This window comes from Oryzias melastigma, linkage group LG5, assembly GCF_002922805.2.
Source record: "Oryzias melastigma strain HK-1 linkage group LG5, ASM292280v2, whole genome shotgun sequence".
Classification (NCBI taxonomy): Eukaryota; Metazoa; Chordata; class Actinopteri; order Beloniformes; family Adrianichthyidae; genus Oryzias; species Oryzias melastigma.
Window position 1 is genome coordinate 9159366 of NC_050516.1, and position 15660 is coordinate 9175025.

Genomic DNA, 15660 nt, shown 5'->3' on the forward strand with positions numbered 1-15660 from the left:
TGATTAGTCGACTATTAAAATAGTCGTTTGTGGCAGCCCTAGTGTAGAAGCAGAACACTCCGCACAGAAATCGGCCAACTACTTCTCATTTTTAGTCAAGAGCGCTAACCGCCGCGCCACTGTGCTCCTTTAGAAACTATTTCCCTTTATAAAAATAGTCAACTAGCAGCTAGTAAATCTGTATTTGCTGTTAATATACCATTAAAACACGTATAGTTTGTGTGGAACGTGTATTCTTCACTTCATTGTTGTTTCTCCTAAGGTTTAAAATGAAAGACAAGTCTCTTGAAGCTTTAAGATGTAAATATTCACCGTTTCCAATCAGAAATTGTTCGTAAATTCCAAATTTTATTTAAAAACTGAGCAGTAGAGATTGAGCATGAATCCAGAGTTTATTCTTAAGGAATGATCAATACTTCAATGCATCAACTTAAGCTGAATACTGTAGAACCAATCCACAATCAATGAAGGTCATTTCGAAATCACTTGCGAGACAATTTTACACCAAAAAGACAATGATTTGTAAGAAAAGTGGAATCATTGAAAGCACCTTATGGAGTCATAGAAACAGACGTGTCTTTGCAGCTTCACCTACAATCTTTCACCGCACTCAAAATCACAAAGTCAAGCAGATCTTCAGAAGCTCTATTCTTTTCATATCTATTTACATAAACAACAGAACCCTTTTTTTGGCATAAAGCTCACAAATGGAATCCAATACCTAAACACTTTGTATTTGGAGGAAAGATTGGATATTATTTAATGAGTAGGCAGAACTACAAAGTACCAGAAACAAATATTGCTCACTCCGTATCCTTAAATATTAGTAAAATTGCCCACATTTGACATCTTTCTGAGCAGCTTTCTTAGGAATCCTATTAGAAAAGTGTTAAAACTGTAGCATTGCATATAGAAATGTGCATTCCTGTGTCCACCCCTATACCAGGAAAAAAGGTCAGACAAGAAGCAAAACATGTTTCTTCCCTGGTGACCAAAGAACTGACATAAACATGGAGGAAATGGAAGTCTGGGCAGTCTAACAGTCAGATGAGATGATGACGCTGAGCTGCCACTTTATCCAAACCCTTTGTGTCTTTTTAAAGCAGCGTCATACCAGGAACTTGCATCATTCATTTGCTAACAGCAGGAACTCAAAGCTAGCAGACACTGATTTAGACAGCGTAGCTGAATGTGAATCAATGCTCATGATGGAATCAGCAGCAGGAATGTGCAGGATTCATTAAATCAAGGACTAACATTAGGTTAGAATACTGACGAGGAGGAATGATTCCTGTTGGTCTACTTATAAAAATACGCTGGGACGAACCAGTAAGCGCCAAAGTCAGAGAGCCTGTGGAACAAAGACCATGAGGACGATCAAGGCCACAGCAGATCCAGCAGAAGAGCACTCGGATAAGTGTCACAACGCCACGTCGGTCCTTTCCGAGTTAACGAGCTTCAACTTATTCTTGCAGTAAAAGAGCCAGCGCTCCTCTTGACGTCCAAGAACTTGGCTGTGTTTGATCAGGTTCTCCGATCTCCATCCAGTCCGGCCTTCTAAGGGTGGTCCGGCCGTACAGCCGTCCGTCCCCTCACACGTGTATAGGTCTCCAGCGGTCAGCTTCAATGCTGTTGATGCTGCTGGATCCGTAGGGCCCTGAAGCCACATCGTCCAGGTACGCTCCAACCATGCGGGAGCTGCTGGGACCGGAGCCATCGATCTGGGTGGAGGAGTAGTACAGGCCCTGATCCGTCTGGTGATTGCGGCCCAGCCCTGCAACCACCGTGGGGGGGAGGTTGACATCGCTTTCATCTGGCTCGTCTACCTGGGACTTGTAGGAGAACAGGATTTTGGGCTCCGAACTGCAATAAAAAAAGAGTTGTGACTGAGATTTAAAGTCTTTCATTTCATGATAAGTGTAGACAAGTTTCTACAAGACCGCTGAACGCCAAATGTTTGGGGTGTACGGATCATTAGCCACGGTTCGGCCCACATGCAGATCACACCGCTGTTCCTGCGTACCTCATGTACATTGATTATTTCAATCAATTGTCTCTCCACACTGAATACAGTCAGCATCAAATTCTTGTACTGTACAAAACATGCGTCCAATTTTGCTGCTTGACGGTAACTCACCAGCAGCCACAAAGGCTTAGCTCAGCCTTTAGAGCACATGTGTCAAAGTCAAGGCCCGGGGGCCGAATCTGGCCCTCCCACTAGTTCTATCTGCCCCTCCAGATCATTTGATTTCATTGTTATTAATGGTCCGATGTTATCTTCCGCTGATTTCTAACTTGTAGAATTTTGACAAAATATATTTTTATGCAGAGTAAAATCCATCCATCCATCCATCTTCGTCCGCTCATCCGGGACCGGGTCGCGGGGCAGTAGTCTAAGCAAAGATGGCCAGAAAGTTATTTAAGGTTTAAGTTGATTTATTCAAGAATAATATTCCTGCCTTTTCATTATTCATAACTATGTTTTAAAAACTGGCATTCTACTAGCATTTTAAGCTATTTTGACAAGAAGATTTTTTAAGCTTCTTTGGTGTTTAGCTAATATTTCAGCAACATGCTAACTGGTTTGGCTAATTTAGCCTTTTTTTAAAAAAACCTTTGGAAAAACAATTAGGTGTTAGGCTAATATTTACAAACTAGTTGTTTTGGCCAATATAGGCTTTTATTTTTCAGTTTTTTAGGCTATTTAGCTAATATTTCAGCAGCATGCTAGCTGGTTTGGCAAACCAAAGATTGTTTGTGTAGTTTTTTTTAGCCTAATTTGGCGATTTTAGCTGGCTAACAGCTTCAGCGTTTTCAGCTATCAATTTCAGCATTTTTCAGCTAACAGCATTAGCATCTTCAGTGGCCAAATTCAGCTACCAGCATTCACACCAGCATTATCGCGGGTAGTGCTTCATAATTATGTACAAAAGTTGTGGTTTAAAAGTTTTAAAATTTTAATTTATTGTGTTAAATTAATATCTGTCTTTTTCAGCCCGCGACTTAAGGTGTGTTTTGGATTTTGGAGCATCGTATGATTGAGTTTGACACTCCTGCTTTAGAGGATTAAGACACTGATTTGTATTTCTGTTATTGTTCCTATTATGATACATATAAATAAAATATTGTTATTTTTTTAGTCGTGACGGTCCAACTTTGAGTGGAAACGCTCGCCTGAATCATTCTAAACTGGACCGTACTGTACCGCTCAGTGGACATCAGGCTTAAGTTTCCTAGTTTCAAAATAAATACGACTAAAAACAGACTGAAAGCATCTTAAGAATCATTTATTTCAAGCAGCTTTTAGGAGTACATACCCAAAGAAGTTCTTGAGGAATGTGACATAAATGAGCGGTGCAAACGTGGAGAAGTACAGGAAGGTGGTGACATCTACGCAGCTGAGTCAGAGAAAACAGAAAAAGGAAACATCAGTGAGCAGATACGAGTCCACGAGGAGACCCTTATGAAACACGGGATTTTGATCCATAGGACGACGAGCGCTGCATCATCATCAAATGTTTACCCTTAATTTAGAACATTTCCAGGAATCACATTCTACATTGTATTGTGGACTTGTAATTATTTTTATTACTATTATTAGCTGTGAATTAATTAGCTAGAATTTCATGCAATTAATGACTCAATGGGACAATTTTTAATTAATAGCTGTAAATGATTTAGTTATTTTTTTAAGTGACTGCTAGTTTCAAAGTAACTTTTTTTTAAATGAATGATGCACACTGACCGAAAGGCACTTTTTAAATGCTACTGAGTATGTAAAAATGAGAAAAAAAGTATCTATTGTATATTTCCACAGGAAAATCCTGATTGAAATTGGCATTAATTTACATTTTTCTTTTTAATTAATTGTTTCCAACAAGCAAGACAAGAAGGGTTTTAATATTTCAGTTTTAAAAATAAACATACAAAACACTATACAGACTTCAACTTGAGTAAAACTAACAGAAACTTACAAATTTAAATATCAAAATTAAGAGCTGTGATTGTAAATAGGTGGAAAGTTTCAGCTGCTGTTTTTGGAGGTTTGTTTGACAAATAAAAGCTCTCAAAAGCCTTCATAGCTCAGGAAAACAGATTATTTTTTACAATGAAAATTTAAACTACTGAAGCATTAACATCAGGTTAATATGCAACACTAACCTTTAAAGGATAACCAAACTCTAAATCAACTTTTGTTTGTCTGTTGACCTCTATAAATGGGACTTTAAAAGTACAGTTTGTTGGTCCTCGCCACATTTTTGACAAATTAAAATAAAAATTCCTGAAATTATGATCTAAAACTGTCTGTGTGCCCCCTACAAGTTAAAATGAGGCATTTACAGTTGAATTTTGTGATTGGTCAGCTGGTGTAAGTCCCAGAAGTTTGTCGTCATCATGCTCAGACCCCGCCCATCTTTGAACACTCGACACACTCCAGAGTTAAAGCTCATCACGCGACCTTTTGAACTCTCCTCACAATGCCAAGAGTAGCGGAGCTAATCGACTACCTTGGCTTCTCCAACTACTGCAGAGAGCGTTAGAGCTGAGAACAGCGGAGCTCACTCTGCAATGCCGACGCCAAGAGCGGCGGAGCTTGCTCGCTCGCTAAACTGGTCCTTGGAAAGCTGGCTGAGTGGCAGACAAACAGCGTCTGTTGGATGGAGAGGCAGCCTGGTTGGGCCTCTTGAACTTTAAGATTTATTTTTAATTTTCATCGAGACAATGATAAAAAAAAACAACCTTTTGTCACCTTAAGCCAAACTCACTGTCACGGTCAATCACAGATCCACACCACATTTTCTCTGCCTCCCCTAGCCCCGCCCCTTTTTTTGCATTTTCAAATCTGGGCTGAGAGTGGAGTCAGCCTCCAACTGTCCTGTTTGGTTACCCTCTAATCACTAAATATACACAAAAACATTAAAAATAATAATAAAACCGGTAAGAACACTGACCAGAGTCCTTCAATGACTCCAGCACACAGCAGAGCGCTGCCCAGCCCCTGAACAAAGTTCAGTAAAGACAAGATGGCGGCGTACACATAAAAACTCTTCTTGGCTGCAAGAAAAAGTAAACACAGAAACACAGAGAATAAAAACAATCTTCTAATACACTTCAACATCCATCCCCTGAAGAACTTCATTTATCAGACTATAAACATGCAGAGAAAGTGTCACAATTGTCTCTTCAAACAAACTCGATTGTGTTTTTGTTGTGAAACTTACAGGGCAGAGATATCCTCTCTCTGACTGGGGTTTTTGGCAGGATCACAACAAAAGAGTACACCTAGAAAAAAATAATCTTTCCTTAGTTAGAGAGGCTTCAGTGAGACCTTTCTTTCACTTCTCCCTAGCAACAGGTAACGCACCAGAAAGAAGAAGCAGGAACTGGCCAACCAGAAGTGGCGTCCACCGTGACCATAGATGTTGAAGTCCTCAGCTGACAGATGGCTGTCTGGATACAATATCTCTAGTGTGCCCTGAAAAAAAAAATCAATTTTGGGAAAGTTGTTTACTTCTTTGAAGTACAAACCCATGTTTCCCCTTTTTGCACATAGTAGTGTGAATGCTGTAGAGCATTCACACTACAGTGATCCATTTTTCTTCTGTACGTTTTTTGTCGCTCCGTAGCTCTTCAACCCCTCCAGCTATTCAGCTATTAAACTATTCAGCTCTTTTAGGAGATAGCTGCTCGTACGTTTCAACTTACAAAAGCAGATGTTAGTGCTGAAAGCTGAAGATACTGAAAATGATAACTAACTTTTTGGACTTTTTTGGTATTTACTATGTTTTTTTTTGGCTATTTTGGAGTTTAGCTAATATTTCAGCCACATGCTAGCGGTTTTGGCTAACCTAATTTTTTTGTTTGTTTTTTAGGCTAATTTGGCATTTAGCTAACATTTTAGCTGGCTATCAGCTTCAGCATTTTCAGCTCTTAGTTTCAGTGTTATCAGCTTCAGAATTTTTATCTATCAATTTCAGCATCTTCAGCTATCAGCATTAGCATCTTCAGTGGCCAAATTCAGCATTCACACTAGCATTATCACCGGTAATGCTATATATCTAGTTTTAATTGTTTTACACAAAATTTCCAAAATGAACCTGAATTTGTACAAAAAACAGGTAAATTCCAAGATGGAAATTTTGTATTTTTTACTGCAAAAATAATAAAAATTTAGATTTAAGTAGTTTTACGTTTTTTAACTAAAGATCAAATATGTACAGACAGAATTAAAAAGTATAAACTCAAAAACAAAGTCAAGAAAAAGTCAAAATAATGTGAAAATTGTCCAAAAAAACAGGCAACACTCCACTAAAAACATTCAGATTAATACCAAGGGGTATCATAACTGTGTCATATGTGTCATAACTCTTAGTATTTTTGTTTTAAATCAAGCATTTTAAAACGAACAACCTTTTGAAACTTTCACAGTAAAACTTTACGATTAGGGAAGTCAGTGTCATTCCTATGTTGAGGTAAACTGGGGATGAGATTGGAAAATGAACTGCTGAGTTCAGAAGTTACTGAGGATTCAACTCTTAAAGCTGTATTCGTCGAGGCGTCAAATTCGCGTTTGCTGCCTCTTTTTTGACGTGCGTCAAATTTACAGCTTGACCTTTTGATGCCCGGCTGCAGAGCAACCGCCGACCTCATCGTGGAAACCATGGATGATAATGAGATAGTAGTTCGGGTTCATATGTTTTGGAGAGTTCTACAGAGACGCTGGCAAGCACATCACCATGTGTGGGTTCACCAGATGTTTCAGAGTCTCTCCCAGAGCGGTGTACTTCACTCCTGCGGCGAGAGCTGCGTCTGAGGGCTGCTTTAATCGTCACTTCTATCTGTCTGTGGCTCAGTTTAAGCTTTAACCCAAGAGGGAAAAATAAAACTGGAGAATCTGGAGAATGGAGCCATCACGGGTGACGTTGTAGCGCATGCGGGGCAGCCAACCGCTGAAGGCCAAGCACTGCGAGCTCCACTGCCCAGGGACCAGCAGCCCGGGCAGAAGAGCTCGCTAGCTCCTTACGCAGTCCACCGGCCGGCTGGCTAGCATAGCGGCCTCGATCGATCCAGCCCCATGGGCTCAGTGACAGGCTGGCGACTTGTCCAGAATCTGGTCTGCAACTCCGGAGCCACAATTGTTTAGTAAAGAAAAATGTCTTAAAAGGTCCCTAAATGTGAAAATGTAACTATGAAGTAAGAAGTGAGAGAGTAGTAAAGGGAAAAAAATGAACTAACTCAAACTTTAGCCCTTCTGCTCTTTTGGGGTCCAGATGATTCCAACCACATATTGATGTGATTCCTTCCATGACAGATGTGGACAAATGTGGACAGGATTGTATGTGTGCATGGACATTAGTGAAACTCAGAAATCAATGATAAAAAAAAGTTCAGCACACTGTCTTGTGGGGTCCAGGTGACCCCACTTTTAAAGTAAACAAGCCAAGGAAGAGCGGAAGGGTTAAATTGTTTTTACAAACAAATTGTTGAAGGAGAGTGCGTATCACAAGTCGAACTACAACATTTTGACACATTTTTGTGCGTCCTGTCCTACAGAAAATCGATGACTGTCAATAAGCTCTTAATGAATTAGCTCAGATTTCATTTTGGTTTGTTAGAATTACATTTGATGCATCAACAACAGAAAAATTAACTCTTTTTTACTATTGAATCCCTGCTGACAGCAGTTTTTACACTTACTAATAGGGCTGGGTTGATAAAATCGATTGATTTGAATCGAATTAAACTTAATAGATCAAAAATCGATTCATAAAAATATAAATTGATTTAGCACATAAAGCTAAAGTCTGCTAACGTTTATTGGAATTTCCCATAGGTCGGCTAATGCTAACACTCAGTCGACCTAAACATACAATTCTGACTAAATGAACATCTTTATAAACCCACAGGCATGAATTTTCCAAACTCTTTTATGGAAATGTTTAAAGTAATTACTTGTGGTTCCTCATACTGTCTTATTAAAAAAAATGTAATGTTGTAGTGCAATCACCACCTAGTGGTCAAACTGAAACATCCTCCAGGAGAACCAGAACAATGTTTCCAATGTTAATGATCTGAACATTTTAGTTAGAACTTCTCCTTTAGAGAATCCATGTAACACTGGATGATATTAACAATCTCAGTATTTCTCTGATACATTTTACAGTATGTGAACTGTATCAGATTTATATAAATATTTATGTATTTCTAAACAAATGTATATAAAGGAACCAAAATACCTGAGCTGTTTGATATTGGAGCTAACCCTCTATACGTGGAATCACAGTACAACAGTGAAGCAGAATTAACAACAGCAGTAATAAAACCCAAAATGTGATGTCCACAGATGAGGACGCCACGTCTCAAGAGGTTAAACTCAGAAATGTTTTCCTATTTTTGGTAGTCCTCTGTACCTGTGTAATGGAGTATCCCAGAGCCAACACAGCAGTTATAGCCAAGACGCGCTTTATGCTGGACTTACTCTCCAGGTGACCTGAAAAAACAACAGAGAAAAGAAATTAGAGAAAAAATTTCCCAATTTAAATGAAAACAAAATAAAAAAACTTCAACCAAAGTGAGCTCCTGTCAAGTGTCTGATGTTCAAACACAGACTGGATCCTGAATGGAATATAGCAGCGCACTCACCAAAAGCCAGTCCCAGGATGATGACACTGAGCTCAATGGCCAGCAGAAAGAAGCGAGTTATTTCCCAAAGCACCTAGAAAAAAAACAGAGGTCAGGACATTTCTCCTTCAGCAAGAGAAAAACCACAGTCAGATGATGCTGCTCACAGATTTACACAGGAAGTGATTTTTTTTTCAATTACAGACAAAGACAATATACAACAAAACAATCTGATAGACTCCCGCAGGGATGTCTCTGGTATGTGAGGAATTTCCAGGACTTTAGTCTGAGACAGAAAACCTCTGCTAGAGCAAACGTTAGCCTCTCTGGGAACCTCATCAAAGTCACACTATTGTTTTCTATTGTAGCAATGTTCCCAATGCCCTTTAATTTAGATTACAGAGTTTTTTTTGCTAAAATCAAAAAGCCTTTATTCGATTTTTTAAACCATACTTTCTGCAGAGCAGCAGGAACTCATTAGAAATTCACCTCTAAGTTGAGGGTGGAACCTTTGGTGCGGATGTAAGCCTCGGCTAATTTCCCATCAACCCTTTGTTTACATGATGGTTATGTCAGAATTAGCAACTAGAAACTTCCCAGAAGTGGATGTGGTGGAGAGTATCTAGTAGTTTTCTAAAATAAAACTTTGTTCAGAATCAGGTTATGAATGAAATGGAAAAAATGCAGGTCATGATTTTTCTCTGCAAACTGTACCACGGATCTGTACGGGGACCACCGCTTAAAACCAACAACTTCAGTGAAAAGATGCATCCGTACTTCACATTCCCTTACTTTATCTACAATGGTGGCAGCACTGGAGGCGCTGACGGTCATGGAAACAATAGCACGGGTGATTCCAACCGCTGCGACAACAAAGACCTAAACACAATCCATCAGAGAACATGCAGGAAAACACGTTAGAAGAGCTCACAATAACAGTTTAGCTAGTTTTAGTGACATATAATATAAAGAGACGCTTTGCCGTCTTGATTAAAAATGACAATTCTGGTTGTAATTTGGGTTCAGTGATTCTGGTGGTAAAAACCAAAGGAAACTACGGTGGCCCTAAAGTGCAAATCACTAGAAACAAAGACAATTAAAAAAGCAAAACAGATGTAAAAAAAAAAAAAAAAAAAGTATTTCATTTTAATAACAAATTCCAGAAACCAAAATGCTTCAAGAGATTTGGAAATATTGGAAAATAAAACCAAATTCCAGAAAACAAAATGAAATGTTAGAAACGAGAAACCAGAAAAATGGCTGACTGGACGATGACATCCAGTATCTCCTCATGCCAAATATTATCGTGTCATCATGCTATCAACAACGTCACATAGTGCCAACCTTTTTCTTTTGTCATTGTGTTACATTTTTCTAACATTTCATTTTGTTTTGGTTTCTTGAATGTTGTTTTAGTGTTTTAAAATGTCATAATAATTTTCCAAAATTTGTTTTCCTTTTGAAAATGGTTGTGATCTTTAAAATGTTTTTGTATCGAGTGATTTGCACTTCCGGGCCACCGTAGAAAACAGATAAACTACTAATAGTAACAGAAATGGTTTTGATATGAGCACGTTTTACTGCTCTCAGCCACTAGACTGACAGAAGTGAAAGTAAAAAAGGTCCTTGATACCATAAATAAAACTTTGTTGCTTAGAAAACGTGTCCTACCAGTAAATAAAAGGTAACAAAAATGGGGCTAGAGGTGAGTCGGATCTTCGCCCTGGCTGACGGCAGCTTCCACATCAAGAACACAAAGAACGCCACGTTTGGCACCAGCAGAAAAATGTCCCAGAACCGGACCCTAAAACATGCAAGCAACATTACAACTGCTTTCTCTGTGTTTAAAACACAAAAGGACGTTTTGCTAAAATGTAAATATTCCCACCTGGAGTCTCCAATGTCCTCATACAGAACTTGCAGACATCTGTGGGGCTTGCTGATGTTGGAGTCTGGAGGCCAGGTGGGATGCGTTGAGGTGTTGTCCAAAGATGCAGGTGAAGCTGTGGCGTTGCCATGAGTGATACTGACCACAGCAGTCACTGTGGCGAGCATGGTGTCCACACCTGAGGGGGGAAAAGTTTGGTTATGTCTAGTATTCCAGATGGAATTCAAGTGAATTCAATGAACGCCCAGTTCTCGCGAATGTCAGCTATTATTCATGTTAATAAGTCAACATTTGTGGCTAAAATGACCGAATTATTGGGCTTTGGACGCAAAAAACCCAACTTCCTGTTACGTAAGGAGGTGTGTTTGTTTCGAGTGAAAGCGATACTACCTGCAGGCTAAGGCCAGACATTTGATTAGCTTTTAGCTCGCAACGTTCAGCCTGCTAACGAACCCGTCAAACATGTGTCATTTCCACGCACAGTTGAGACGTATCTACTTTACTTAAGCAATACTCGTGTTTCCCAAACACCGAAAGCCTCGCGTTAGCACGAAAACAAACACAGAGGGTTGACAAAAATGGTAAACGTCACATCTTACCGCTGCAAGAGACTTGTATTTAATCTAAATCCGGTAGAAAATAACGACGAAGTCAAGAATACGGGTTCCGCACAAGCTACACTCGTGGTTTTACTCGAATTAAACGCAAATACGGATTACTACACCGAGACATGGCTGTGTCGCCTGAGACTTTCTTTGACAGAATTTCCCTTCCAGTCACATGACTCTCAACCAGGCAGAACAAATCTCGCGAGATGACACGTGATTTCATATTCATCCACAGACCTTTTTTCTGAGCATTGAATAAAATACAATACAAACATCAAATTAGAATTCATACAAGCTCATACACCACAGCTTATACGAGTAAACATTAAATGCCAAGAGAAAAAAAAGGGGAAAATACAGATCAGTAAGTAAACTAGAGGCATACAAATAAATAAAAAGGGAGAAGAAAAAAAAGCAAGAGTTAGTGTTTTGATTTATTCACGTTATTAATTTCAGAGATTTACAGATGTCTAGGGTTTTTTGAGCTTTTGTAGTCTTGGAGGTTGAGATAGTTTTTAAGTATTGTTGGAGTTCTATTTTAAGAGCCAAGAGTTCAGACTTTTTGTTCATTACTTCACTTTTATGAATGTGAAACTTGGCCATAAATAAAAACATGTTAATAAAAAAAGAAAACATTGTGATCTTTGGATCTAAATTTGTCTCTGAACCCCTCTGTTCCTGCTAAACCTAGAAATTCTATGAATGAGTCTATGAGTCTATGAAGATGATGAACAGAACCGGTGATAGAGGGAAGCCCTGATGGATTCCAACATGCACCAGGAACAGGTCCATCTTCCCCAGGGTAAGTGGATCAAGCTCCTGCTCTGGTCATATATGGACCGGACCCCCCCTTTAGAAAGGCTCCCCAGACCCCAAACTCACAGGGCTCCCATGATAGGACGGGGGATGTGGTTGAACACTTTCTCCAAATCTACAAAACACATATGGACTGGATGAGCAACCTCTACAGAGACAAACGCCATTAGAACATGTTAAAAACACCATTTTCATTGTGTCTCAGTGCCCATTTGGTTCCCACCAGAGAGCATACGTTCTGTTCCCCAGCTACTAGAAGCCTTGCATTCCCGTCAAGTACCTTCGACCTACACTGAGGAACTCGCAGATTTTTTTTCTCGCTACAAAAATCTGCATCTCGTATCCAGAACATTTTAAAGATTTTCACATTTACCTTGAAAATCATCATTTAAAATGTTCTTCCGTCGTTTTGGACATTCTGGGGTTGAGGAGAGCTTCCTCGCTCAGAATCTCTCCAAACTTGAGAAGATAGTCCAGCAGAATTCCTCGCTGACCAGCCAGTTGCAAACCCTTACCGCTGAGCTGGAAGGCAAGAAAAACCTGAGAGGAACCTGCGCTGAACTCTCCAAGGCAAAAAAAACAGCCACTAAACTGACCAAGAAGCTGGAAAAAGACCTGCAGCGCATCAACAACAAACTCCAGGAGCACAAACCCCTGGAGGAGCGTTGTAGGAAACAGCAGCTAGAGATCGACCAGCTGACTGAGACTAACACCAACCTCCTGGCAACTCTTCAGGAACTCCAGATGAAAGTTTGGGATCCTCAAGAGTTGTCCAGCGAGTTGATGAGAGTCAAGGTCACGGCCGAATCTGTCAGCCAGGAGAACCAAGATCTCGAGAAAGAGGTTCAGAAGGTCCAAGCCACCATCGTGGCCCTGGAACCTCTGCAGCAGCAGCTGAAAGACGACACTGATCACCTCCAGACACTGCAGGAGAAAAACCTCACCCTCCAGAACCAGCTGAAAGACCTCCACAGACATCGTGAGGAGGAGGCAGCAATGAGACAACGTTCTGCCGCCATCCTCACCCAAACCAAGTCTCTGGAGGAGGAGAACTCCAACCTTGACACTCAGATCCTACAGCTGCATTCTACACAATTTAGTTGTGCAGATGAACAGGAGCAAAAATACAAAGCAGAATCAGATTTGTTCCAGTCTCTGGAGAAACAAAACGCAGTCTTCAGAGAAGAGCTCACAGCTCTGCAGAAGAAGTCTGAGAAAGACGCTGAGATGAAGCTTCAGTATTCGTCTCTGCAAGCTGATAGAAAGGCTTTGGAGGAGGAATTCAAAACCCTGAAGCTACAGATCTACATTCTTTCTCAGCAATGTGAGGACTTCAGGCTCATGACAGAAAATTTTAATGAGACCACGGAGTACATCGGCCAACTCCAAGAGCGCAATAAATCGCTTTTGGAGGAAGTGGAGAACCTGCAGGTCATGAAACAGGAATTAGAAGGAGTCTCCACAGAATATAGAAATCTGGAGACAAACATTAGGGAACTGAAGAAACAAAACTCTAATCTCACTAAATAAGTCGAACTAAGAAGTCTACTCTTTTTCAGTTTACTCTGAAATACCAGGGAAGCAACTCTACAAAGAGTTACATTAACTATTGTATTGCCATAATTTGACGAACACTACAAATTTGATGTGTACAGTAGCCAAATCCTGCTGTTAAGGATATCACACGTTTAGATTTTGATGACACCACACTTCCTGCTTTTGATGACATCATACTTCAAGTTTTTGATGACATCATACTTCCTGCTATCGATGACATCATACTTCCTCCTATCGATGACATCATACTTCCTGTTTTTGATTACATCACACCCTGTTTTTTTGACACTGATGACATAACACACATCCCTTTTGATGACATTCAGCATCATGATGAGTCATCAAAAAAAAAAAAAAAAAACTTGAACATGCATCCTTTCACTATGATAGGAACTCATTTTGGACACAAAAACCAAAAGTCAAAGAACAGGCAGGACTGTTAACGAAGAATCAACTCATCTTACTCTAGATAAGATAATACATCTTGTGGAGAAAATGGCAGAAGTTACATTTATACACAAACCAGCGAGTCTAAATAGTGAAAATAGTGTCATTGCCTATTTAGAGCATGAGAATAAAATGCTGCAGTCAAAGAGCATAATGCTAGAAGAATTTGCTCAGGCTACAGAACAAGACAATATCAAGCTGATAACACAGCTTAAAAATAAAATACGTGTCTGTGAGTTACTCCAGTCTACACTAATTACAGAACTACGGCTGTTTAGACGCTTACTGCAAGAAAATATCAACTTGTCCCTAGAAAATAAACAGTTAAAAAGTATTAAAGCTGCTGAACTGACACAAATTGAGAGTGAAAATGAAAAATTGGTTGAAGAATTAAAATATCTACAATTTGTTCAGGATGAAAACGAAAAAAAAACTGAGATTAAATATAAAATGGAAATACATCAAATGAAACTGGATTATGAAGAATGTAATGAAATAAGAAAAAGTCAATTAGAAACAATTCGGGAGCTCAAAAATCAGATTGAAACACTAGAAGAGGACAGAATACTGAATGATGGTATCAGTCTTCAGGAAGAACTTGAAGTTGCAGATCAAAATTTACAACCGACAGCTCTCAGTGAGGACTCTTCCCAACCGGCCAGTACTTCAGGGGAGACATCTTTATTTTTTAAAGCCATGTTTGGCTTTGGTGCTATCGTTGCAGTTGGTTCCATTCTATATGCAATGTTTAATTAAGTTGTGATTGAGGAGGGCTCTAATGTCTTCAATGGAACTGTTTATTTTGTTTTCCCCTGGTTTTTAAAAGTGTTGGAAAATTCCAATCACTTTCTTTTATTTATGATCCAAACATTTGGTCAGTCAGAAACTGGGGGTGCTTTACAGAATGTTTTTGTCTTGCTGATTTTTTTCAGCACAATTTAGCATGATAGGTTTTTTCCGCTTATTTCTTGTATAGACAAGAAATAAATTTGAAAATAAAAATGCCCGCCTAAGAAAATGTATACAGTGGGTAGTAGGACTTTTGCTTCTGATAATTATTAAGAGACTTAAGGCAGCTAGTGTGAGAGTAGGGTTTTAGTTTAAACAGCATCAAAAGTTGCTCGATGTTTTTGTGGAAACTTGGGCCGTTAAGAGTGTGCTGTGTTCTGTCAGTAGGGATTCTTTGTTAAATGCTTGAGTTGAAGTTTTGTTTTTTCTTTCCTTGACTTAGTGTTTTAGAGTAAATATTTAATTGATATTTACTCTAAAACACAAAGAGTAAATATCAATTAAATAGAGGAAATATTTAATTGATATTTACTCTAAAACACAAAGAGTAAATATCAATTAAATAGAGGAAATATTTAATTGATATTTACTCTAAAACACAAAGAGTAAATATCAATTAAATAGAGGAAATATTTAATTGATATATTCATGAGTGTTTGCTAAAGGTTTTTTAAGAATATTTATATTTATCTGTATATGTATCCATCCATTTCAATTCAGTTACATTTAGTTAAGATCTGGTCATTGTTTAACACAGAGAAAGAAACAGGCTGTTTCTAACAGAAGCTGGAATGGACTCTGCAAGCTCCATGAAGTCAAAAAGGATTCAGCAGGTTTGAAGATGGATGGATATATTTTTATAAACGTCTTGGGGGATGTTCACATTAGACATTAGACATTAGACATAGCTTTATTAATCCCTTAGGGACACAC

The 15660-nt window shown here is 39.1% G+C and overlaps 1 protein-coding gene across 1 annotated transcript; it reads right to left on the bottom strand.

Moving 5' to 3' along the window:
* Window positions 1–373: 373 nt before the first annotated feature.
* On the bottom strand, window positions 374–11297 carry tpra1 (transmembrane protein, adipocyte asscociated 1). Its single transcript, XM_024270135.2, has 11 exons — window positions 11110–11297; window positions 10511–10688; window positions 10294–10426; window positions 9415–9501; window positions 8644–8716; window positions 8412–8491; window positions 5366–5476; window positions 5223–5283; window positions 4953–5055; window positions 3318–3398; window positions 374–1863 (listed from the first exon to the last, which is right to left on the bottom strand). Exons 2-11 carry the CDS (start codon window positions 10675–10677, stop codon window positions 1593–1595), a joined length of 1167 nt encoding a protein of 388 aa, XP_024125903.1. The 5' UTR covers window positions 10678–10688; window positions 11110–11297; the 3' UTR covers window positions 374–1592.
* Between the last annotated feature and the right edge of the window lie 4363 nt (window positions 11298–15660).

Excerpts from the sequence above, each read along its gene's own strand:
- tpra1 (XM_024270135.2), bottom strand. The coding sequence starts at position 10,677 with ATGCTCGCCACAGTGACTGCTGTGGTCAGTATCACTCATGGCAACGCC. Across the intron at positions 5,477-8,411 it reads TGGGATACTCCATTACACAG|GGCACACTAGAGATATTGTA; the intron begins GTACAGAGGACT and ends TTTTTTTTTCAG. Across the intron at positions 1,864-3,317 it reads TTCCTCAAGAACTTCTTTGG|TTCGGAGCCCAAAATCCTGT; the intron begins GTATGTACTCCT and ends TTTTTATTGCAG.